This window comes from Poromitra crassiceps (assembly GCF_964638095.1).
Source record: "Poromitra crassiceps genome assembly, chromosome: 30".
Classification (NCBI taxonomy): Eukaryota; Metazoa; Chordata; class Actinopteri; order Beryciformes; family Melamphaidae; genus Poromitra; species Poromitra crassiceps.
Genome location: NC_139652.1, coordinates 6,426,292 through 6,452,415, shown reverse-complemented (window position 1 = coordinate 6,452,415; position 26,124 = coordinate 6,426,292). Strand labels below are relative to the sequence as shown.

General features: G+C 45.7%; 2 protein-coding genes across 2 annotated transcripts; one reads left to right on the top strand and one right to left on the bottom strand.

The window, feature by feature from the left end:
* Nucleotides 1–9,729: 9,729 nt before the first annotated feature.
* On the top strand, nt 9,730–13,600 carry LOC310800682 (extracellular calcium-sensing receptor-like; the record flags this gene model as incomplete). Its single annotated transcript, XM_083663298.1, has 5 exons — nt 9,730–9,993; nt 10,253–10,480; nt 11,191–11,322; nt 11,523–11,646; nt 12,687–13,600. The coding sequence occupies 5 exons, from the start codon at nt 9,730–9,732 to the stop codon at nt 13,598–13,600; spliced, it is 1,662 nt and encodes a 553-aa protein (XP_083519424.1).
* Nucleotides 13,601–15,352: 1,752 nt separating this feature from the next.
* LOC310800681 (trace amine-associated receptor 13c-like) lies at nt 15,353–16,366 on the bottom strand (the record flags this gene model as incomplete). The annotated part of the gene is made up of 1 exon (XM_083663297.1): nt 15,353–16,366. The coding sequence occupies one exon, from the start codon at nt 16,364–16,366 to the stop codon at nt 15,353–15,355; it is 1,014 nt and encodes a 337-aa protein (XP_083519423.1).
* Nucleotides 16,367–26,124: the final 9,758 nt, after the last annotated feature.

Genomic DNA, 26,124 nt, shown 5'->3' with positions numbered 1-26,124 from the left:
ACGTTTGACGGTGTCCCCGATTCGGCCGTGGAGGGGAGGTCCCTGGACATACTCCACAAGGAGGTTACTTCGCTGCTTGCCAAGGGGGCGATTCGCTCAGTCCCCAAGGCAGAGGTGCGCTCGGGTTTCTATCACAGGTACTTTGCCATGCCAAAGAAGGACGGTTCCATGCGTCCAATTCTGGACCTTCGGCGTCTCAACAAGACGCTGAGGAAGTTCCCTTTCCGAATGCTCTCTTTCCCCCGCCTCAATGCGTTGAGGCCCGGGGGATTTCTTTACTTCCGTGGATCTGAAAGATGCATTCTTCCATGTCCCCGTGGTTCAGAGGCACAGGAAATACCTGAGGTTCTCCTTCCTGGGACAGGCTTGCGGATTATGTGTCCTGCCATTCGGCATGTCTTTGAGCTCATGAACCTTCACGGTGTGCGTGGAGACAGCCCTGGCTCCCCTCCACGCAAGTGGGATTCGCGTCTTCCTCTATCTCGACGACGCTCTCATAGTGGCGGACTCGAGGGTCCATGCCATGGAACACACCAAGATGGTGACAGATCACCTGCAGACCTTGGGGTTTTTGGTGAACTGTTGCCTCGTCCCAGCGCAGGTGGCGACCTTCCTGGGGCTCGAGCTGGACTCTCGGGCCATGCTGGCCCGCCTTTCGCCAGAGCGACAGGCTCGCACAGTGCGGACGGCAAAGACGCTAAGTCTGTGTCCCTCCGTGTCAGTGCATCAGAGCACAGTCATGTTGGGGCTGATGGCCTCAGCGGTGCATGTGCTCCCGCTGGGGAGGCTACACATGCGCCTGTTCCAGATCTGGTTTCTCAGGCATCGCCTGGACCCGGCCAGGGACCGTCATCGCAGGGTTCCTCTGACGTGTCTGGCCCTGTGGGCGCTGGTCATATGGGCGGACACCCGTTACCTCTCGAGAGGCACTCGGTTGGGCCCTGTCCCGCTCAGGTTGGTCATTCCCACTGACACCTCCCTCTGGGGATGGGGTGCGGTTTGCGGGCGCTTTTCGGCGAACGGCCGGTGGGGAGCTCAGGAGCTTCGCAACACATAAACGTGTTAGAGCTGGAGTCAATTCGCCTGGCTCTGGTTCACTTCCAGCGGCTCATACATGGGCGTCATGTTCTGATCCGCTCTGACAATACAGCTGCGATCGCCCACCTGAAAAAGCAGGGCGGTGTGCGGTCAGAGGCGCTGAACCGGTTAGCGGCGGAGATTCACCTGTGGGCGTATCCCCGTTTCCTCTCGTTGTCAGCGGTTCATGTGCCAGGCCGGGCTGAATTTCGGGGCCGACCTGCTGTTTCGGGGCAATCCCCGTCAGACGGAGTGGTGCCTCCACCCTCAGGTGGTGGAACAGATTTGGGCCAGGTTCGGTTGCGCCCACGTCGATCTCTTCGCATCGCGGCGCCCGGCGCACTGCCCACTGTGGTTCTTGATCCAAGAGGACAGCCCCCCGCTGGGTCACGACGCGCTGGCGCACGCGTGGCCCCGGGACGGGCTCTATGCGGTTCCCCTGATCCCCCTGATCCGACAGGTGTTGGACATCACTGATTATGTCATGTCTAATGACATCACTGATGATGTCACGAAAGTGACACAAAACACAATCTGGGAAAAAAACGGTAAAAAAAAGAAAAGAAAAACCTTTTTCTCTAACCTCTGGGGGCAGGCTCATTTGAATGCCTGAATAACCGGAACTCAAGGGCCAGAGATTTCCACTCCGTCGGCAGTGGAAGAAAATCCCTCTCCTGCTCCCTAAGCTCTGCCATTGGCTCCAACCGCTCCGACAGACCGGCTCTGACCATTATGGATTTCCTTTCCGCTCCCTGTGTGTCGAATCTGTCGATCTGAAATGCCTCCGCCGCTGTGTAACAACGACGACACTAGCTCATTGCTACATGCTGAAAATTGCAAGTTTTACTACACACCGGGTGACTCTCGCTCATGTCCACTCAATTTTTTCTTTAATATTTTATTTTAATTTTTTATAGAACAATATACAGTACGAAAAAGACAAACAGGCTCAGACACAGGAAAAGAAAAAAATACATACATCATCGACGTGGTGTTACCAGCCGCATAAGGTGCTCATGTGCTTGAAAGAGACAATGTGCATGGGATCCCACGCAAGGGGCCCGAGACACCAGCCACCCCTAACCTCAGTCACTTGTCATTCTTAAAAGTAGGCAAAAAACAGGTCCCAGTTAGTTGAGAACCTTTTGAGCAAGTTGGTTCTCCGGGACCTGAGTCTCTCCATCTGTATAACAGAGATCATGTCCATCAGCCACACCTGAAAATAAATATTTTGGCCCAGAATTCGGATAGGCAGGGCACAAAGGGCACAACCAAAGGGCACAAAGGGCACAACCAAAAAGCATGGGACAGTGTAGCCTCTAAGACCTGACACCTACATGTATCACATAGTGATGAGACAGAAGGGTCAATCCTGTGCAACCCATGCTTAGACTAATGAAGACAGTGAGTGACTATAAATTGGATCAGCTGGTGTCTCCAGTTACTGTACTGTAATGGACATTGCATCATTGTCATGGCTTTTGTCATAAACTACTGCTGAAGCTATTTACAATGAAGGCTATAGTCAGGGGGCCAATTCAGAAAAGTGCTCCCATTAAGACTTCTGTGCACATGTTTGGGTAGAAGCTGACAACCTATTTATTTTTTGTCTTAGAAGGGACCCATAGAAGAAGTTCTAGGGTGGTTGTCAAGTTGGAAAGTAAATCTGACTTTTAGGAGCACTTTTAGGCCTATTTTCAGGTTTCCTGCTCAACATGACATGCCCACCACAAATGTTGAATATCTCCACAACCACAAGGGCCATATACATAAACTTGGTATCAAATGAAAGGTAATACCTGTGGGGTGGTAGATGGTAACCTCTGGTGGCCTTTGGTGCTATTTGACTTTTTCATGTACCAGACTGCAATCATATTTCACTGACATATCACTCAGGTGTAGATCATAAGTATAAATATCACGCAAATTCAACTGCTGTCTCACTTGTTTAGGGTTAGGGTTAGTAACTACTAGCAATAACTAGTTGTATGATAAAATACATTTGAAACAACCTATTTTAGGGGGGTTTTGTGTGTGGAAAAAAACATGGTTAATCAGGTCCTTTATTGGTCACTTTTATTGGCCACACGGTAAATTCAACACTCCAAACACATACATTTTTCAGTGGTCGCCGGTAGACTTTCTTCTCTGCATTTGACCCATACAAGCTGTCGTCCTGCAGGGGCTGCAGGAGCACTGGGCAGCCACCAGGAGGCACCTGGGGACCAAGTCCAAGTGCTCAGTCCGAGTCCTGGTCAGGGCACAGGACAGAAACATTTACCGTTTTGTTTTGAGTATACATTTACTTACACAGTGCAAAACATGCATCACACCAAGGGAGATAACATAATGCCTAATAATACAAGACTGAAAATATGAGCATTTAGAACAATGTCATGCTAAATAGGCTGAAACAATGCAATTGGATATAACGTGACAACACTCAATATTGATGTGGCTAGCTGTACCTGAGTATTCTTGCACCAAGCTGCACAGGCACACCCACATGCCCCACTGCAATATATTCGGCAATTGGTATTGCACTGACTTCCACTTTCCTTGCATGCACAGGTGGTCAGATCCAAGCTTCTGGCCTGTACAGGTTCCTTGGTTCAAAGCTGAGGGACCAGCATACCATCCATCATGTGCCAACCACAATTGATTGGTGAGGGCAGCTGTGGCTGGGTCACTATGGTGACTGTTTCCAAACCTTTGTTTGATAGTGCAGAGACCTGGAGAGATTTTTTTTTAATTTAAAATTATATATTACTCTAAATATGGCTAAAAAAGGGGGAAAACAAAAACAAAAAAATCGGATCCGAATCCGAATCCGCCTCCCCTTGCCATGTCTGGACCTCCCCAATTTCGAAACCCTGGATACGGGCCTGGTTGTGCCGAGAATAGAGTAGCTGGACGTGGTACTTCATCTTCACCAAAGTTATGAAGAAGATGAGGGCACTGCTGTAACACTTTCCATGCAGTCCTTTTTCTTATTCCGGTGAACTGGCTGGTAGTGTCACATCCAGTGATAGCATGAAATGCCAGCAGACCGTTAAGCATCTCATTTGGCATTTTGATATCATGAACTTTGATGTAGCGTGGGTTCTTGGCTGTTCCTGCGTTCATCCAAATTTCTTGGCTCAGTTGGTGTGCAAACACAATAAGTAACACCAGCGCATCTGTGTCTCGGCACTGAATGATGAGCCTCTGATACCCTTTGGATGTTGAGGTTTAACCTATTAAAATATTACATTTGATCACAATAAGAAATTCTGTCAGATATTAGGTAAGGAACTGAATTATGTGTTTTGACATATTTGGTCAATGTAGTTCTTGAAACTGCACAGTGCTTATTCCCATATATTAATTTGATGTATTGTTGTTTTTCTGCAAGTATCAAACTAAGGTAGCATGTGGTGAATAATGACCCTGCTGTATCTGTTGCCAATTAATGTTAGCCTGTTTTCAAAGTGCAAGATCCCCTGCCATTCAACTCAATTAATTTAACCAAAGCAATTAATTTCCCACACAACACCTGGTAAGCCTGTATTTCACTGCCCCAGGCCCAAATGTCATCATTGTGTCAAACCCTTACCTGCCATTGCTTTTTTACCCAGGTGGCCACTGTTCCTGCCTCCGGCCACCTGGGTAAAAAACAAATTGTCAGGTTTATGATGATGACATCTCCCTGGGTTCCTAAACAATAATGGATGCTTGACTGATTAAAACAAAACTTCAGGCACACAGGTCATTTCCCAGGTGTTCAAGTTCACAAACACACACACACACACACACACAATCCATATCCACCTTATTTCTAGCTGCCATGATGCCTTACGTGAAATATGGACGCTTCTTCCGGTGTGATCCTCCCAGCCCCCTCCCACCGTTACGTTGCTGACACGGACACAACATAGACCGTCTGTAAACGATGTTTCAAACCGGCAGGTAGGCGAACCACGAACGGAGCAAATCACGTCCAGCTTGGGCAGAAATCTCGCCGATAAATATCCCGAGTTGTTCAAAGAGCAACAGAAATAGCGGATGTGATAGATAACATTATTACATTACCTCAAATAAGTCGTCAAACGAGTGTTGTGACAAGCAACTTTTTTTCCAGCGTCGGAGTTTTGAGGAAATGCGCCAGCTGCAACAATCAGTCACATTCTAGACCGGACCTTGTGCCCATAATTATTTTACAGCGGGGCATTCAGAAATAAGGTGGATACACATATACACACATACCTATGTACCTTCATACATATAGGCCTACACATACCAGTGGTGTAACGTCATTGCCATGGGCCCCGGTGCAAATATTTGCTCTGGGCCCTACCCACCCCTCTCCTCCAAACACTGCAAACCAGTCTTTGATCAGCACCACGGACAGCAGCCAAAATGCTGATCCCTGGTAATCTATCACAGCCTGCAGGCGGCCTGAACTCAAACCACCACAACTTAATTTCTCCAACTACCCAAGATCTGAAAAATGTTTTAGCCAGCCTACACTTATACAAATCAACAGTTAGGCGGTGTGCACGGCACAGTGGTGGAAAGGGTGGAATGCTTCAAGTACCTGGGAGTCAACATCCACCAGGACCTGACGTGGGCCAGCCACACCGCCACCGTCGTCAAAAAGGCCCAACAGCGACTACACAGACTCAGATGCCTAAAGAAATTTGGCCTGAGGCCCAAAATCCTCAGGGACTTCTACAGAGGCACCATCGAGAGCCTGCTGACCGGCTGTTTCACCACCTGGTATGGGAACTGTACCACCATGAAAGGTGCTGAGAAGGGTGAGGCGCGCGGCCCAGCAAGTGACAGGATGTGAGCTGCCAAATCTGCAGGAACTGTACAATCAGCGGTGCCTCAGGAGGTCCTGGAAGATCATCAAGGACACGAACCACCCTCATAACAGCCTGTTCTCCCTGTTGCCCTCAGGGAGAAGATACAGGGTCCCGAAAGTACGCACAAGCTGCTTGCGCGACAGTTTCTTTCCGCAGGCCACGAGACTCCTCAATAAATAAACCCAGATTATTGACATTTGCACACCTCCCTGCACACCTGGAGACTTTTTAATATTCCATCTCATTCTATTTAATATTTAATACCCTTACTACCTATTTATTACCCTTCGTATTTTGAACTGCCTTACTAGTTAACTATATTGCCCTATTGTTGCTACTGTGATTGTGTTTGCTGTGATTTTGCACCTATTTAAAATTGCACCTTGTCTCTAACGGAGCCTACAGCATATGAATTTCACACGTGCGTACTTGTACTACGGGCGTGATTTCTAACCCCACATAGGATAAGCAATAACCACGCCCTGTGGCGCCGGGATTGGCCAGGAGCAACACTGGAGGGCAGGCAGCCCAGCGATTTCATGAACCAACTGAAGCTCTTGAGAACAGACAGCGATTTCGAGAGCGGACATTGAAATGAATTATGGTCACCTACCTTCCTTAGCATAGTAATAATAATAATAAGCATAATAATTCTACACAATGTACACAATCTACAAAAACATGCAATAATATAAACGGTGTTGTGTTCACGTTCATAGCTCATATAATATAATGTATCATATCGTTAATTTCAAGCTCAATTTTTACCCAGAGAAAAGGTACAGCACTGAAAATGTAACAAGCAATAGTTTTTTAAACATCTTTATTTTAAAAGATGAAAAACCCCAGGTGCTTTAGTGCCAAGCTTCAATGCTCCTGGCCAATCCCAGCGCCACAGGGCGTGGTTATTGCTTATCCTATGTGGGGTTAGAAATCACGCGTACTACGGAGTGACAATAAAAATCTCGAATCTTGAATCTTAAATCATAAACAAAACACTAAAATAAAAACAGACAATAATAATAACAATATGTAATTTACAATAGCGTATAAGAACACTCACTAACACATTACATTCAGGCGATGTCTCGTCACACAGATGGTCTATGGGTCAGCTTGGGGGGAAACGCAGGCCTGGCAGAGATCTGCACTCCACCGAGTGCACTTTTGTAGTTGTGTGCTGTATTCAGAGGTTGAAGGTTAGTTTTAGATGCATTTTGGTAAACAACTTCAGCATGATCAAAGAAAGGTAAAATCAGTTCAGCGGAAAGTTTCTAACATACACAACGTGTAAAACAATTTATTGATCTAAATAAAACACTAGTTCCAAACTTAGTTTTATGAAGTACATGATCAATATGGGGTTTGAATGTAAGCTTAGAGTCTAGCCAAAGTTTGATAAAAGCCAGTTTTCTAGTGCACATTAAAATCAGAAAATTAATCAATCTTTTATTCTTTTCGTAATATGTATTTGAAATGGATTTACCATTATTAGAGAAACGTTTCTAAAATGGAAATAAGGTGCAAAATATACGAAAGTATTAAATATCAAGGATTTAAATTCAATTCTAATCTCCTAACCAATATCTATTAGGGATGCACGATATGGATTTTTTTCAGCCGAGACGATAACGGATAAATATTTGGTTCTCCTGGCCGATAACGATACGATAAACCGATAATTATTTCACATTGTTGTATTTAAAAAACCTAGTGCAGTGCCTGTTCCCCCATGCACCACCCCGTGGGCGCTCCCCCCTGCACACACACTGCACTCTGTCAGGTCCCCCTAAGCGCAAGTTTGAAGTCGATCCAACAAACGGTTCGCGAGATATGCGAAGAAAATACATACAGACAGTCCTGGAATAAGTCAAAATTGCATGAAATGCGGCACCGCACTCCATCGGGGTCGATCAGATGAATGGCTATGGAGATAAAGCGCTTTTTGTGTTGCCAGTAGGTGGCGCTATGCCAAATTGCATGAAATTCATCTCTCTGCACTCCCTTGAGTCCCCCTAATCACACTCCTCGAGTTTGAAGTCGATCGGACGAACGGTTCTCAAGATAAACCACTTTTTGTGTGGCCAGTAGGTGGCGCTGTGCCGAATTACACGAAATCCGGCACTGCACTGTGTCGAGTTCCCATCAGCGCACTCCCCAAAGTTGAAGTCGATCGGACGAACGGTTCTCAAGATAAACCACTTTTTGTGTTGCCAGTAGGTGGCGCTGTGCCGAATTGCACAAAATTCGCCACTGTTCTATGTCAGGTTCCCAGCAGCACACTCTCCAAGTTTGAAGTCGATCAGATGAATGGCTATGGAGATAAAGCACTTTTTGTGTTGCCAGTAGGTGGCGCTATGCCAAATTGCACGGAATTCAGCTCCCTGCACTCGCTTGAGTCCCCCTAAGCACACTCCCCAAAGTTGAAGTCGATCGGACGAACGGTTCTTGAGATAAACAGCATTTTTTATGTTGCCAGTAGGTGGCGCTATGCCGAATTGAAAACAGGGCACTGCACTGCACAATAGGGCACACTCCCAAAGTTTGAAGTCGATCCGACCAACGCTTCTCGATGGCAAGCAGCAGATGATGCTCATCCATAATAAACTGTTTTTTGTGTTGCCAGTAGATGGCACTATGCCAGATTGCACGGAATTCAGCTCCCTACACTCCGTTGAGTCCCCCTAAGTGCCGCACTCCCTGAGTTTTAAGTTTGAAGTCGATCAGATTAATGGTTATCAAGATCAAACCAATGTTAACCAATGCAAGATCGAACGTGTTTCGCATCCGAATCGCACGGACACAGGGCACTGCACACGAGTTTCAAGTCGATCCGACCAACGGTTCTGGAGATACACGAAGGACAGACAGACAGAGAGAGAGAGAGACAGACAGACGCTATCGTCATTATAGTCAATCAATATCAATCAGTTTACATGTCCCAGAAGGGCACTTTCCAGTTTTGCACCTCCCTCCTCTGTCCTGTCCTCCCTGTGGAGCCATGGAACATCACTGTTCATGACTATTTGTCATACTTTAATATCTATAAATACTGACGCAAGCTCTGCGCTGCTCGTGTTAGGGTGCATCTGCTGCTGCGCCCACAGTTTGTGTCTCAAGGTCCTTACATGCATTTTATTCGTATATTTTACAAACCTACATCAGTCAATGCATGTTTTACTAAGTGATATTGCGCCGTTTTACAGTATTTGTTCAGATCAGGGTCGATCTTTCAGAAGTTCGCTTCCGACGTGTACTCATCTGTTGCTGTGATTGACAGGTGGGTTGGAAATTTCCATCGCAATTTTGTGCTGTATGTATATTCACATTGCTCTTGTTGTGTAATGGCCTTTAGTGTGATGTCCACCCAAAGATGGCCAGAGCAGGGTTGTGCCCTTCTGCAGCAGCTGCTGCTGGTGGTGGCATCTCTCTCTGGGGCTGAGGAGCCGGTGTGTCGGCAGATAGGGGAGCCGGAGATCCCCCAGCTGTCTAAGAACGGGGACATTCTTTTGGGTGGAATCTTCCCTTTCCACAGCAGCTGGAAGGACAGACAGGACACCTACATGCACAGACCACCGCCACTGCAGTGCACAAGGTAAATCACACTGCAGCAAGCTGTTTGACATACTGTAAGTAAGATAGAAGATTAGAAGAACTGGATATACAAAATGGATTAAAAATAGGTTATGAAATAGTGTGAAATAAGAAATGGTTGCTCATAGTTTCACTTACTGGCTATAACACCAACTATTTATAACTGTCTGGGTCAAGTTTGGATTTCAGTGAGCTCCAGTTTGCTCCGGCTATGCTCTTTGCCATTGAGGAGATTAACAACAGCACAGACTTGCTGCCTGGCATCTTTCTGGGCTACAGGATCTATGATTCCTGTGGCTCACTTGCGAGGGCAGTAAGGGTGGCACTGGTCTTGGCTAATGGTAATGAGAATATATCCACAGCCTCCAAGGCACCCTGCACCAGACCGGCCCAAGTGCTGGCTATTATAGGAGACAGCTACTCCTCTGCTTCCACAGCTATATCCACTGTCATCGGACCGTTCCATATCCCATTGGTGGGTCGTTTTTTATTTTGCTTTTTACACTGAATGTATAATCATGTGCTGTAATGGACCGGGGCCACAGTTTGATCTATTTATTTTTGTTTTATTTTCTTGATAATAGAGTCATTATTATACTGCAATTTGTCTAAACTGCCCACAGTAACGGCAGTTTTAAGAGAATTACTGCTAATGTGCTCTCTGTTTTCCCGTGCACATTGTTTTAGAATTTTGCATCCTCATCTTGGGAATATCATTCCTTTCTACTCCCTAGATCAGCCACTGGGCCAGCTGTGCTTGTCTCAGTGACAAAGTCCGGTACCCATCCTTCCTCAGAACAATGCCCAGTGACTTCCACCAGGGCAGAGGTCTGGCCCAGTTGGTCAAGCACTTTGGCTGGACTTGGCTCGGGGCAATAAGGAGCAATGATGATTATGGAAATAACGGCATGGCGATATTCATAGAGACGGCCCAGCAGCTGGGCATCTGTCTCGAGTATTCTGTAGCCTTATTTAGAACAGATCCACCACACAAAATACTGGCAATAGTTGACATTATCAAAGCTTCCACTTCCAAGGTGATTTTCACTTTCCTCTCCCCCCCTGATATGGAAGCACTATTACATGAGATGGCCCCCCACAACCTGACTGGGTACCAGTGGGTAGGCACTGTGGAATGGATCATTGATGCCCACATTGTAAATATGAATGGACAGCACCACATCCTGGACGGTGCTATAGCGCTGTCCATCCCCAGGGTCGACGTCACAGGCATGAGAGACTTCATGTTGGATGTAAAGTCTCTCAGTTCAACTAGCGATGAATTGTTTACAGAATTATGGGAGACAATGTTTGACTGTAGGTTCGAGCAGGCGAAGGGCTCAGGAGGGAATCAGAGAGACTGTACAGGATCTGAAGATCTGTCTGGGCAGCAACACGTTTTCACTGATATGTCATACATGCCCTTTTTTAACAATGTCTATAAAGCAGTGTATGCTGTGGCTCACGCACTACATAGTGTTCTTGGCTGCAAAGAGATATGTGACAATAAGGTACAACCAGATCCATTCATGGTGAGTTGAACACTGAAGTCTGAATTTTAACAGTATTGTTTAATAAATTGTTGCATGTCCATCATTCTGCAGAGCAAATACGAGGTGGTTTAGATTGAATGGAATAAGTAAAGTATCATCTATCTACTTAGATTTTGCAGCACATCAAAAAGATTCAGTTCAAGACAAAGGAGGGGGAGGACGTTTACTTTGATGAGAACGGAGACCCAGCAGCAAAGTATGACATCATAAACTGGCAGCCGGAAGAAAATGGCAGTGTGGAGTTTGTCAACGTTGGTTTTTACGACGCATCTTTACCTGCAGGAAAACAGCTCAATCTGCACACTAAGTCCTTAGTTTGGGCACAGAACTCAGAACAGGTTAATACTGTATGATCATTCATGGATTGTTAACCTGCAGGATTATTAAATGGTGACTTGTAAAGACAACAGCATATCAAAGTGTATCTCATGCTGCTTTTTTGTTCCTGCAGGTGCCTGTGTCAGTGTGCAGTGAGAGCTGTCCCCCAGGAACCCGTAAGGTCCTCCAGAAAGAAAAGCCGGTCTGCTGCTACGACTGTATACCATGTGCAGAGGGAGAAATCAGCAACACCACAGGTACTATTATTTAATGGATCAGAATAGAACGCCTGTAAATTCGATATCAGCAATCAAATAAATATTCAAATATAATACCAGTGTTCATAAGTTTATATACAGTACAATTCATAGTAAACATTTATTTCAGGGGGCACTGTGGCACAGTGGTAGCGCTGTCGCCTCACAGCTAGAAGGTCCTGGGTTTGATTCCTACCTGGGACGCTGTGAGCGCTGAAGGAGTGCGTGCCCGTCCGCATGTCCTCGAGTGCCCACCGCCTGGGTGGGGTCGTCAAAAGGGCCTTTCTGTGTGGAGTTTGCAGGTTCTCCCCATGCCCCCTGGGGATTTCCTTCATATAGGAACCCCTCACCAAAACATGCAATATCCTGGTCGCTGAAGTGGTGGTGCCTCCTCTGGTCGTTCGGGGCGCCTGTTTGGAGGGAGGGGAACTCGTTGGAATAGCGTGATCCTCCCACGTGCTATGTCCTACCGGTGAAGCTTCCCCTGTCAGGTGAAAAGAAGCGGCTGGCTACTGCCCATGTCTCGAAAGAAGCATGGAGCCAGTTTCGGCTCTCCCCAGATTGGCAGAGGGTGGAGCAGCAACCAGGATAAATAAATTAAAATTTGCACTAATGGGGGATAAAAATGGGATAAAAAAAATCTGGAAAAAAAATATTAATAAAAAAATTAATGTCATCATCACATTTGAATGTCAAATTTTGGATAACTGTGTACTGTAGTCTTGTTCTGATTTAGAGAAAATGGTTGATTAGCATTATGTGATTATAATGATTCCAAAGTTAGGCAAAACTTTGTCGAGGTAATTACTGGCATGTCCATTTTTAAAGGGGTGCCTCTCACAGTATGAAAAATCTCAACAATGTAGGAATTAAGGTCTCTAAAGACCCAGACCCTATCCAACAAATGCTTTGTCGTTATCATGTCATTATCGTCGTTATCAGAGTGGGCCGACCAGAGATAAATATTCCCGGGCCACTTTTTTTTACCCCAGTCCGCCCCTGTCAGGAAATCTCATATCTGTTTTGATTTTAACTTGTAGATTCCATCACCTGTGAGCGATGCCATCCTGAATTCTGGTCAAACGAGGAAAGAGATGAGTGTGAGAAGAAGGAGACAGAGTTTCTATCATATGAAGAGATTATGGGAGCACTGCTCGCGGGGGCGGCCCTGTTAGGAACATGCATGACTGCTATGGTGGCTTTCATCTTCTTCAGATACAGGAACAGCCCCATAGTCAAGGCCAACAACTCTGAGCTGAGCTTCCTGCTGCTCTTCTCCCTGGCTCTGTGTTTCCTGTGTTCTCTGACCTTCATCGGCCGGCCCTCTGAGTGGTCCTGCATGCTGCGACACACAGCATTTGGGATCACCTTTGTCCTCTGCATGTCTTGTGTTCTGGGGAAAACTATAGTGGTGTTACTGGCCTTCAGGGCTACACTTCCAGGGAGTAATATCATGAAATGGTTCGGCCCTGCTCAGCAGAGACTCAGCGTTCTGGCTTTCACTCTCATACAGGTCCTGATTTGCATACTTTGGCTAACTATCTCCCCTCCTTTTCCTTACAATAATTTTAAACTTGTTAAAGACAAAATCATCTTGGAATGTGCATTAGGCTCAGCTGTAGGCTTCTGGGCTGTGTTGGGGTATATAGGAGTCCTGGCTATGTTATGTTTCTTTCTAGCTTTTTTGGCTCGGAACCTGCCTGATAATTTCAATGAAGCCAAATTCATCACCTTCAGCATGCTGATATTCTGTGCGGTCTGGATCACCTTTATCCCAGCGTATCTCAGCTCTCCAGGGAAGTTCAGTGTTGCTGTGGAGATATTTGCAATTCTGGGCTCCAGTTTTGGACTGCTAATCTGTATTTTTATTCCAAAATGTTACATAATCTTATTGAAGCCAGAAAAGAATACAAAAAAGAACATGATGGGTAAAATGCCATCAAAATCACCATGATGAGTGAATACAATAGGCATATTAGAATGACAAGAACTTGTTTCAATAAAAACACATTTAATTCATGAATGCAATAGGGTACTATTATAATTAATTGCCGTTGCTGTCATTGACATTAATCCCGATCATGTATACAGTATATTTGTTGTTGTTTGGGTTCATTTCTCAGACTGGCAAATGAGCTCTTGCAAACCCAATGCATTTTCTTCTTTATTTGATTGAAGAACAAATGATCTATCTTACACTTGAATCAGAATGTCAGCCATTGAAACAGTACTACAGTATATTATAATATATATATTAATAATATAGTATATTATATAACAGTGTATTGTACTATTTTATCTGACAAAAAGAAAAAAAACGCTGCAGGTGTCCGGTAGGCTCCTGAGGCTGTGAGAGTTCCCTTGTTTTTGAATCTTTATAAGAGCCTTGAGCTGTAGAGCTGTTTAGCCTGGCCTGGCCTGCACAGCAGAGCAGAGATATGCCATTGCTGGTGCTGCTCCTCTTGGTCCTGCTAATGTGGAGAGGAGACTGCGTGTGCCGGCTACAAGGGTGCAGGCTTTTACCTAACCCTAACCCAGATCAAATCAAGTAGATGAGCAAGATCAAATCTCAGGCTAGTGTGAACATGTATGTGCTTGTATGTGCTTCAGTGGTGGCTGGAGACTCCAAAAATTGGGGAGACAGGAGGAAAACCAACACACGACCCAAGAAAAAAAAAACCTAGTAGCCTATATGGCTGAGCTGGACCGTGTGTGATCTGTTTATACTAGGGGTGTGCATCTTATTATCTTCCCCTCTCAGATACCATATGCTTCTTGATAATAAAACAAAAAACATGGCGACACTAATTCGATATGATTCCATCAATCTCAGACACCGTACAATTCCGTTTAATTCAACTAGTGGAGTGGACTCGTGGGAGTTTGAAGAAGAAAGTCATACAGAAAGGGTAATACTGTAACATCAGAACACCCACACATACCATGCAAACACATTTAGATTTGTTGATCTTTTCTGTCACTTGTAATTGCAATTAAGGAAAATTATATTAGTATTCACAATTACCAGGATCAGGTTTTCTGGTCATTACGGGTGATAATAATAAATTATTATAATTCAATATAATTAATAATAGCATCAGCTTGAATAAAAAATAAGATTTTAATATGTCCTGTTTGAAGCATGTGTCCCACATTTTAACATAGGACAGCATGGGAAAAACAGCAAATCTGTGTCAGATACCAATTTGACCAAGTTGCATTGCACCCTAAAATGTTTGCAAAATCCATGTAAGTTTTTTTTAAATAAGAAAAACACACTTTTTTGTTTATGCTAATGCAAAGCTTGATCTTTATTTTTCATTGAAATAACTTCAACCATCTGGGCCATGTGTACATTGATGAAAAAAGAATCACCATAGAATATACTGTAGCTTGAAAAGATCAATGAGTAAAGAGACCAAAGTAATCAAGGGCAGAGCCACACCGCACTGAGATCAGGCATGATGTTACAGAAAATTACCTCTAACATTGAGTTAATTTGCATCTAGACAAAACATGTCAATGTTCTTTAGAAGATTGCTGATAAACACTACAGACAAGCAACAAAGACCTCTCCTTCATACAAGTAGCACCTCAAACCTTGAAAAGAATAAATAAGATCTACAGCACATTTGGAAATATGAACCACATGATCTCCTGGCATAACTTGATCAATTAACAGATGGATTTATGGTATATTTGCGGGTCAATTCCCAAATAAATTGATGGTTGAAGAATCGCAGTTGAATATTTGCAGAGTGACAATAAGACGGAAACATTTCCTGAACCAAGGATAAAACAAGGCATAAATAATTGGGTTCAAGGTTGAGTTGAAGTAACCCAACCAAACAAAGACTTCAAACAGGGCAGCAGGCGTGCTGAAGCCGGTGTAGGCATCGATGATAGAATTCAGAAAGAAAGGCAGCCAACAAAAGATGAAAGCACCGACTACAATACCCAGAGTCCTCGCTGCCTTGTGCTCAGAGCGTTTGATCTGTCCGCCTCTCCCTTTGTCATTTACACAATGGCTGATGTCTTCAATCTTTCTTACGTGCTCTTTAGCCACACAAAATATTTTCGTGTACAGGCCGACCATTACAGTGCAAGGAAAGAGAAAGGCAATGAGAGTGTCGAGAGTTCCCCACAGGGTGTTAAATAGCAGGTTGCAGCTGCCCAGGCAGTAGATTGATACCAGGTATGCTTCTAAACCGGCAACATTGGCGTTCGAGTACAGCAGTCCGTAAGAGTAGAGAGCAGCCAGCGCCCAGCTGGCAAATACCATGAGCCAGGCTACCGACATGGTGATGTTCCGGGAGTAATGCAGAGGGTTGCATACGGCTTCATGACGGTCCACAGCGATGCAGACGAGGTGGAAGATGGAGACAGAGGTGAGGAAAAAGTCGAAGGTGGAGTGCAGCAGGCAGAAAGCATCTCCGTAGAACCAGCAGCCCTGAACCGCCCGCCAGGCGCTGAACGGCATCACAGTGATGCCCAGCAGCAGGTCGGCCGCCGCCAGAGACAGAATCAGCACGTTGGTGGGATTCTGCAGCTGCTTGAAATGAGCGATGGACACAACGACGAGAGAGTTCCCCACAACGGTAACCAGCATGCCGAGAAGAAACACCGCATACAGGGTGACCTGGGTTCCCACACTGAACTGTGTCCGGAGACAAGACGCATTCGAGCCTGGGAAACACTGTTGCTCTGCAAAAGTCGTCATCATAAACACAAAGACAACCCTAAACACAAAGACAACCTAACCCTAAACCTAAAGACAACCTAACCCTAAACCTAAAGACAACCTAACCCTAAACACGACAACCTAACCCTAAACCTAAAAACACCCAAACCCTAAACATAACAAGCAATGACAGAACAGATCAAATTAGCACTGATTCAGAGACATATTACAGTAAGTTGCTATAGAGATGACGTGATGAACATTCTGAGCATTGTTAGAAATAGCATAATTCCTTAGATTGGATCAGACAACACAAAGTCACTCCAATCCTAAACACAAAGACATCATAACCCCAACCCAGAGACAGAGGGTTCAGGACTGGAAGAGAGAGAGAGAGAGAGAAAGAGAGAGAGAGAGAGAGAGAGAGAGAGAGAGAGAGAGAGAGAGAGAGAGAGAGAGAGAGAGAGAGAAGCTAAGGAGAGATATCTTAGCATCTGTCTTACTACTGTATCTGTCTGTCTCTATATACACCTCCGATTCTCCTGACACACTGCACCGTCCAATCAGGTCCAACAGGCGTTTGAGCTGCGTACATGGTAACATAGTTCCATCACAAACTTGGTAAATCTGAGCCAACATTGTCTGGAACATCAGGTTAATTTCTCATTGAGTAAGTTGAGCAGGTTTAACCCTGTAGCCCAGGTGCTTCAGCAGGTTTGACCCTGTAGCCCAGGTGTTTCAGCAGGTTTAACCCTGTAGCCCAGGTGTTTCAGCAGGTTTAACCCTGTATCCCAGGTGTTTCAGCAGGTTTGACCCTGTAGCCCAGGTGTTTCAGCAGGTTTAACCCTGTAGCCCAGGTGTTTCAGCAGGTTTGACCCTGTAGCCCAGGTGCTTCAGCAGGTTTGACCCTCAGGTGTTTCAGCAGGTTTGACCCTCAGGTGTTTCAGCAGGTTTGACCCTCAGGTGTTTCAGCAGGTTTGACCCTCAGGTGTTTCAGCAGGTTTGACCCTGTAGCCCAGGTGTTTCAGCAGGTTTGACCCTGTAGCCCAGGTGTTTCAGCAGGTTTGACCCTGTAGCCCAGGTGTTTCAGCAGGTTTGACCCTCAGGTGTTTCAGCAGGTTTAACCCTGTAGCCCAGGTGTTTCAGCAGGTTTAACCCTGTAGCCCAGGTGTTTCAGCAGGTTTGACCCTGTAGCCCAGGTGTTTCAGCAGGTTTGACCCTCAGGTGTTTCAGCAGGTTTAACCCTGTAGCCCAGGTGTTTCAGCAGGTTTAACCCTGTAGCCCAGGTGTTTCAGCACGTTTGACCCTCAGGTGTTTCAGCAGGTTTAACCCTGTAGCCCAGGTGTTTCAGCAGGTTTGACCCTCAGGTGTTTCAGCAGGTTTGACCCTGTAGCCCAGGTGTTTCAGCAGGTTTGACCCTGTAGCCCAGGTGTTTCAACAGGTTTGACCCTCAGGTGTTTCAGCAGGTTTAACCCTGTAGCCCAGGTGTTTCAGCAGGTTTGACCCTGTAGCCCAGGTGCTTCAGCAGGTTTAACCCTGTAGCCCAGGTGTTTCAGCAGGTTTAACCCTGTAGTCCAGGTGCTTCAGCAGGTTTAACCCTGTAGCCCAGGTGCTTCAGCAGGTGTAACCCTGTAGTCCAGTGTTTCAGCAGGTTTAACCCTGTAGTCCAGGTGCTTCAGCAGGTTTAACCCTGTAGCCCAGGTGCTTCAGCAGGTTTGACCCTGTAGCCCAGGTGTTTCAGCAGGTTTAACCCTGTAGTCCAGGTGCTTCAGCAGGTTTGAGCCTGTAGCCCAGGTGCTTCAGCAGGTTTGAGCCTGTAGCCCAGGTGCTTCAGCAGGTTTGAGCCTGTAGCCCAGGTGTTTCAGCAGGTTTGACCCTGTAGCCCAGGTGCTTCAGCAGGTTTGAGCCTGTAGTCCAGGTGTTTCAGCAGGTTTGAGCCTGTAGTCCAGGTGTTTCAGCAGGTTTGACCCTGTAGCCCAGGTGCTTCAGCAGGTTTAACCCTGTAGCCCAGGTGTTTCAGCAGGTTTAACCCTGTAGTCCAGGTGCTTCAGTAGGTTTAACCCTGTCGCCCAGGTGCTTCAGCAGGTTTAACCCTGTAGTCCAGTGTTTCAGCAGGTTTAACCCTGTAGTCCAGGTGCTTCAGCAGGTTTAACCCTGTAGCCCAGGTGCTTCAGCAGGTTTGAGCCTGTAGCCCAGGTGCTTCAGCAGGTTTGACCCTGTAACCCAGGTGTTTCAGCAGGTTTGACCCTGTAGTCCAGGTGCTTCAGCAGGTTTGAGCCTGTAGCCGAGGTGCTTCAGCAGGTTTAACCCTGTAGCCCAGGTGTTTCAGCAGGTTTGACCCTGTAGTCCAGGTGCTTCAGCAGGTTTGAGCCTGTAGCCGAGGTGCTTCAGCAGGTTTAACCCTGTAGTCCAGGTGCTTCAGCAGGTTTGAGCCTGTAGCCGAGGTGCTTCAGCAGGTTTGACCCTGTAGCCCAGGTGCTTCAGCAGGTTTAACCCTGTAGCCCAGGTGTTTCAGCAGGTTTGACCCTGTAGTCCAGGTGCTTCAGCAGGTTTGAGCCTGTAGCCGAGGTGCTTCAGCAGGTTTGACCCTGTAGTCCAGGTGCTTCAGCAGGTTTGACCCTGTAGCTCAGGTGTTTCAGCAGGTTTGACCCTGTAGTCCAGGTGCTTCAGCAGGTTTGAGCCTGTAGCCGAGGTACTTCAGCAGGTTTGACCCTGTAGCCCAGGTGCTTCAGCAGGTTTAACCCTGTAGCCCAGGTGCTTCAGCAGGTTTGACCCTGTAGCCCAGGTGCTTCAGCAGGTTTAACCCTGTAGCCCAGGTGTTTCAGCAGGTTTAACCCTGTAGTCCAGGTGTTTCAGTAGGTTTGACCCTGTAGCCCAGGTGCTTCAGCAGGTTTGACCCTGTAGCCCAGGTGCTTCAGCAGGTTTGACCCTGTAGCCCAGGTGTTTCAGCAGGTTTAACCCTGTAGCCCAGGTGCTTCAGCAGGTTTGAGCCTGTAGCCCAGGTGCTTCAGCAGGTTTGACCCTGTAGCCCAGGTGCTTCAGCAGGTTTGACCCTGTAGCCCAGGTGCTTCAGCAGGTTTAACCCTGTAGCCCAGGTGTTTCAGCAGGTTTAACCCTGTAGCCCAGGTGCTTCAGCAGGTTTGACCCTGTAGCCCAGGTGTTTCAGCAGGTTTAACCCTGTAGCCCAGGTGCTTCAGCAGGTTTGACCCTCAGGTGTTTCAGCAGGTTTAACCCTGTAGCCCAGGTGCTTCAGCAGGTTTGAGCCTGTAGCCCAGGTGCTTCAGCAGGTTTGACCCTGTAGCCCAGGTGCTTCAGCAGGTTTGACCCTGTAGCCCAGGTGCTTCAGCAGGTTTAACCCTGTAGCCCAGGTGCTTCAGCAGGTTTAACTCTGTAGCCGAGGTGCTTCAGCAGGTTTGACCCTGTAGCCCAGGTGCTTCAGCAGGTTTAACCCTGTAGTCCAGGTGTTTCAGCAGGTTTGACCCTGTAGCCCAGGTGCTTCAGCAGGTTTAACCCTGTAGCCCAGGTGCTTCAGCAGGTTTGAGCCTGTAGTCCAGGTGCTTCCAAATCCACTGTTCCCTTTGCAAAATGCACCATCTTCTCTGGTTAAAATGGCCTAGGTGGGCAGTGTCTGTCAGTCACGAAAGTGACGGAAGTGACGCAGCCAGTGTGTTGCTTAACTGTGAAGTCAGTCGGGCACTTGTGATCTCATCAGTGATGTCACTCCAGCAACTGTGATCGTGTACGAATCTTCTTCAATAAAAGTCGCTAAGTGGTTTCTGGGTGTCTGTGCCCGGTGCAATGTCAATCACGATTTGTGACGGAAGTGATGGGGCAGGTGTGTGTGTGTGTGTGTGTGTGTGTGTGTGTGTGTGTGTGTGTGTGTGTGTGTGTGTGTGTGTGTGTGTGTGTGTGTGTGTGTGTGTGTGTGTGTGTGTGTGTGTGTGTGTGTGTGTGTGTGTGTGTGTGTGTTGAGTGAATTTGCATTTGCCCAACTGTGATCTTATCTAAGGCCATGTTCAGACTAGGAGGCCAAATCTGATTTGTGAACTTTAATGACCTATTAATGATTCTATCCAGATTGGTTTTATGAGTCTGGACGCTCCAAGTCTGATTTGGGTCACTTGTCCCAAACCACATATGGAGGTCTGGACACACAGATCCGACTTGAACACTTGCCCAAATCAGATTTGTGGCAGTGCGGACACACTCCCAAATCAGATTTGGGAAACCAATCAAAATAATGATGATTAATGACTTTAGCCGCAAATCGGATTTGCCTGTAATGTGAACATGGCCTTAGTCAGTTATAAAATTGGCTAAGTGACGGAAGTGACGCAGCCAGTGGGTTGCTCAACTGTGATGTCACTCGGGCAGTTGTGCTGTCATCAGTGATGTCACTCGAGCAACCAAGGGGATAGGTTTGATTTGGAAAGTGGTGGGGACATTTGGCATGGCATGTCGTCCCCCCCCCCCCCCGGGTCTTACTTTTAAAAGTAAAATGCATCAATCTGGTGCACTTTGAGAGCAAAAGAGACTAGATCTATGAAGAACTACACACATCACATTAATAATTACATAAAAAATTCAAAGAAGAAACAGCATTATTTATCGTTTCATGGGTTTCCTACTGAGGAAAAGTTAAAAAGAAGATGGATTTTTGCATAAGAGGCAGGCGGTACCATGGCCAACGGCTATATGCTAGCTATATGCTAGCTATATGCTAGCTATATGCTAGCAAATGCATTCAACACACACACACACACACACACACACACACCCAGACACACACACACACACACACACACACCAGTGGCGGCTGGTGAGTTTGAAAATATGTGAGGAAGGAGGAAAAAACTCACGGCATCATATTATTTTACACTAGTACCTAGACACCTAGACATTACTAGACACCTACCTCTGTGTGTTTTTGATATAAGTTCTGTTATGTTAATTGGGGTGAATTTTGTCACATTTTCAACGCAAATGATTGAGAAAAATAAGATGCAGGAGAGGGACATCATAGCCATGGAACAGCTGTGTGGTTTGTATACAACACAACAGGTGTGCGCAGCATTAGGCACAGGAGCGAGAGAGAGTGGCTGTGACCTTGTGAGCATTCACCTGAAAATAACATAGAGTTATTTACAGTTAGTCTGTCAGTGAAAGATTTGATGACTAAATCAATCAAAAACACTCCACTCTATTTCCAACCCACGTTTTCATTGCATTGCATGGAGGGAAAAGTGACGCCAAATTCAGTTTAAAATTGGGGCAGTTTAAGGTTGTCCTGGTTATCAGCAAAGCAGCGTGAAACAATATTATAAAGCGCTGCTTGTCGGACCATATACACGCCGAATTTACCAGAAGACCTGAATAACTTGACCTTAAATGAGTGACTTGCTTGAACTTGATCAGTGTCACCGTGCAGCCTCCAGCTGTTCTCTTAACACATTCACTGCCAGCCGTTTTTTTTTTACTGTAGGTAGCTTCTGCCAAGGTTTTTTTTTGAGGATTCTGGCTCATCTTTCAACAGCCGAGGATTATTTTCTGCTAAGATTTTGTGAACACAAAATATCTCAAAAGAACTAATAGAATGTGTGCTTTCTCTGTCTAAAAGAGTTAGTTTGTAGAGTTAGTAGTTATGTAGGCATTAGCACTTGAATACAGCATGGTTTCAGCGTCTGAAAATTTAAGCTGAGAAAAATGCCTTTTTGTGAAATTCGATAGAACAGTCACTTTAACCATTCATTTTTGGCATCAGTAAGACGTCAGACATCTAAACAATAGTTTTGAACAGTAATTTCCTCCATAACAGCAGGAAACCCCCCTCTCCTTCAAACTCCTCCCTCCATGTGTGTTCTCCTCCTGCCTCCCTGGCTCTGCAGCGGGCGTGTCACAAGCGAGTTGCTGCTGCTGCTGCTGCCTGTCTGCTGGCGGCTGCTCTTTGGGCGGGTCTGGATGGGCTCGCTCGTTTCTTGGGGTTTCGGTTGAGAGCTTTGATGAAGCTTTTGCGATTCTGGTCTTATTTATGCTGCGTGTTTCAAAGTGTGTTCCACCCGTAATCTATTATGCAAATTTGCAATCCCCCACCACCAGCTCCCTGCGCGAAAGCGAAAGCGTTTTCGCCAATCCATTTTCATGAGAATGGCTTCCTCACGCGGCTGTTTTTGCTTGGCTTTCTCTCGTCTGGAGAGCACTGTCGCCACTTAGTGGGTCGGTAAAATAGATTATACACATTCAATACCTCCCATATTTTAATATGAGATGTAAAAGGGGTTGATCGACGTCCCACCGTCAAATTTTTTTTTTTTTTTTTAAGACGAGATATCTCGTCAACGGCAGTCAACCGTTTTTTTTTTAAGACGAGATATCTCGTCAACGGCAGTGAACGTGTTAACATCTTTTAGCACCCAGCTCCAAATCCGTTCATGTTATGTTTGCTAATTCAACTAGCTAACTTACTGCGCGATTAAAAAAAAGAGCAGGAAAATGCCAGTCAGGGATCCACTTCCTCGTTCGGTTGATGGCGCTACAAATGCCTCAAAGCTCAAACCCAGTTGAAGATGACATTTCATTGGACGAACACAATGTCATTCTTATGGTTGGTTGTTGATTGGTCGGGTAGGCTAAGCATGCCCGTAGCTACCATTGAGGACACTGAGGTCATGACCTCTGTATTTTCTTTTTTTCTTTTTTTAGGAAAATAGCCCCGGCCCCCAGATCTATTCATCTGTCATTGATGTTTTAAAGCCCTCATAAATAACATGATATATGGCATAGTTGATCAGAAATGCAACAATTTGCTTCCTCTCTGTGTGTGAAGGTATTGGGGCTAGACTTTGGGGACAGTTCTATTGAAGTGAATGGGTAAGTAACTCCCCTGTAAGTGATGTTTGTGTAGATGGGCCATTGTATTTAATTGAGCAGTATTCTGCCATATGTGACCTGTATGCAGAATATATATTATGTGAGGAGACATTTATTTTTTGTATCATTGTAAAGCAACAGCACAGTAAAGAGGATATTAATCTAATATGATGTCTGTAGTTCTTTATATAATATTAATTTTGCCCTCAAAGTGCACCAGATTGAAGCATTTTACTTTAAAATGGACAACATTTTTAGGTGTTATGTAGTTTTACTTACTTACCTGTGTGTTACAGTGCTGTGTTTTCATAAAATATTGCTGTTTATTCCTGCACAGATGACAGCTAATAAAGTTTGAACGATGAAAGTTTGCTTTGTTGTCTGATGTAATAATTGGTGTGATATAAACATCAATTAGAGGTGTGAAGGATGGTTTGTTTTTGGATGCAGGCAGATCAGACTGTTCACACCTCCAAGGCCAGGGAACTCATTAGCAGGTCCTGCATGATGTTCCTCCTCCACCTGGGAGCTCATTACCGGCCGAGGCTTCAGAGAGACACAGAGACTGACTGATACGCACGAGGCAAACAAATTAATGACCCATCAATGAACATAAACAACAAACACGAGGGACCACAATAAGAACAATACTACAATAATATGGTAAAGCTTTATCACAATTTCCTACAAAGGAACAGTTTACTTCTGCGCTGGATTATAAATGTTATTATAGGGCACGCTTAAAACTTAAAACTTTTTTTTTTATTGTAGGGGGTCCCTCCCTGCTCTGTTTCTCTATCAACCAAGGGGTCCTTGGGCTGAAAAAGAGTGTGGACCCCTGAACTACAGAATACTTCAACTAAGGGCTGTGCCAACTAATATATATGGTAGAAGATAAAAAAAACTCACAATATTTATCGGTTCTATTCGCGGCATGCTGTGGTCTGAAGAAGGGTTACAGTTTACCCTGGCTCTCACCACTGTGCTAAGGTTATTGATATTAAATCTCACACCATTAAACCTTTTGTATATATTGTACATGCTCAGTTAGACCATTGTAGGGGAAGTACACACACACACACACACACACACACACACACACACACACACACACACACACACACACACACACAAAATAAAAAAATAAAAATAAAATTCTATGCACACAAAGGTCCCTATCGTTGCATCGGCGCTGTTTCTAGGCCGAACGCCTGGCGCAGCTCAAATCAGTGGGCGTGGACCAGCGCACTTGATATCGTCGTGCTGGCGCTAGACGCAGCCTCAACCATTACAACCACGCCTTTTAAGCGTAAAATTATGCACCGTCATGCTCATTGGATAACTGCAATAAACGAATCGCACGCTTGCCTTTTTAGCTCCAATTCCAGTGATCCCGCAAAACCAGACGAAAGCCAAACGCTCTGCCCCCCCCCCTCCCTTCATCCAGTCTGTCTGTCTGACTGCATTATAGGCTATTATTCCATATTATTATGCTTCTCAAACCAATCTAACTGCAGTTTCAATACTGCAAGCATGTAAATACGCTACACTATAGCAAGATCAAAGTGAAAATAATGTAGGCTACTAAACGCATCAGCTAGAAAAATATAGCCTATTAGATTGGTGAAAGTTTGTCCAGAAAGATATCGTTTTCTCTCCCCTGCTGCAGGTAGAATGATCGATGCACATAAATATATCCTACATTATGTAAAGTCATTGCATAAATGTGTTTTTATTGTAAAACTAAATGTCAAGTAGGGCCAAGTTATTGGAGCGGACATCACAGTATAGCACATCACAGAAGCGCGTTCCGCTGTCACTTATCTAAATCACGTTAAACCCACAAGGGGTATATATAGGCTCAAGAGGACATATATGTTTCACATAGGGTGGTGTTTCATTTCGATGTTTTATTTGGTCCAATATTGAAATGCTCGACAATTGCAGGTTGTCTTACCATTACACATTATTTTAGATCTACCTTTTATATCTATTTCGGCTCATTTGGTTGCTATTTAGTAGCGAAATGGAGGACCCAATTGCATGCTGGGAGTGGACATTCACAGGCAGTCAACTTACAACTGCTATTTCCTATGGGAAGCTGGGTGCTGCTATGTGTTGTGTCTGTTTGAGCGAGGGAGTCAGAGAGAGAGAGAGAAGGGTGACTCAGAGGCAGAAGAGCACTGGCGCACTGAATAGGCCTGGTTTCAGAGAGAGACAGAGAAGGGTGACAGGGGAGAGGCACAAGTGCACTGGCGCACTGAATAGGCCTGGTTTTCAAAGGCGCAAAGCGTTAAATGTAGGCCAGGTGCGAAGATAGCACTACGCCGGTAGTTAGCGCCGACACGCCCACTTTGGCCCATTCTGGGACTGCGCCACGCCCATTCGGCCTAAAGCGCATTTGGCAGCCTAAAGCCATATTGATATCGTCCCAAAACAGGCGCAAGGCACGTTTTTTTGCGTTTAAGGCCCGTTTTAGCGCCGAAGGCTTGTGGGAGAATAGGGCCCAAAAGGTTCATTTCCCTCAAATGTTGTTCAGAAATTAAATGAAATTCAAATACAGTATATGTGTTAGTGAGCACTTCTCCTTTGCCAAGATAATCCATCCACCTGACAGGTGTGGCATATCAAGATGCTGATTAAACAGCCTGATTATTGCACAGGTGTGCCTTGACAGGTGTGCCTTGACAGGTGTGCCTTGACAAGTGTGCCTTGGGCTGATCTCAATAAACGAGTCCATATGAATGTGTTACGCCCCCCTCCTGTAGAAGAGTCCATATGAATGTGTTACGCCCCCCTCCTGTAGAAGAGTCCATATGAATGTGTTACGCCCCCCTCCTGTAGAAGAGTCCATATGAATGTGTTACGCCCCCCTCCTGTAGAAGAGTCCATATGAATGTGTTACGCCCCCCTCCTGTAGAAGAGTCCAT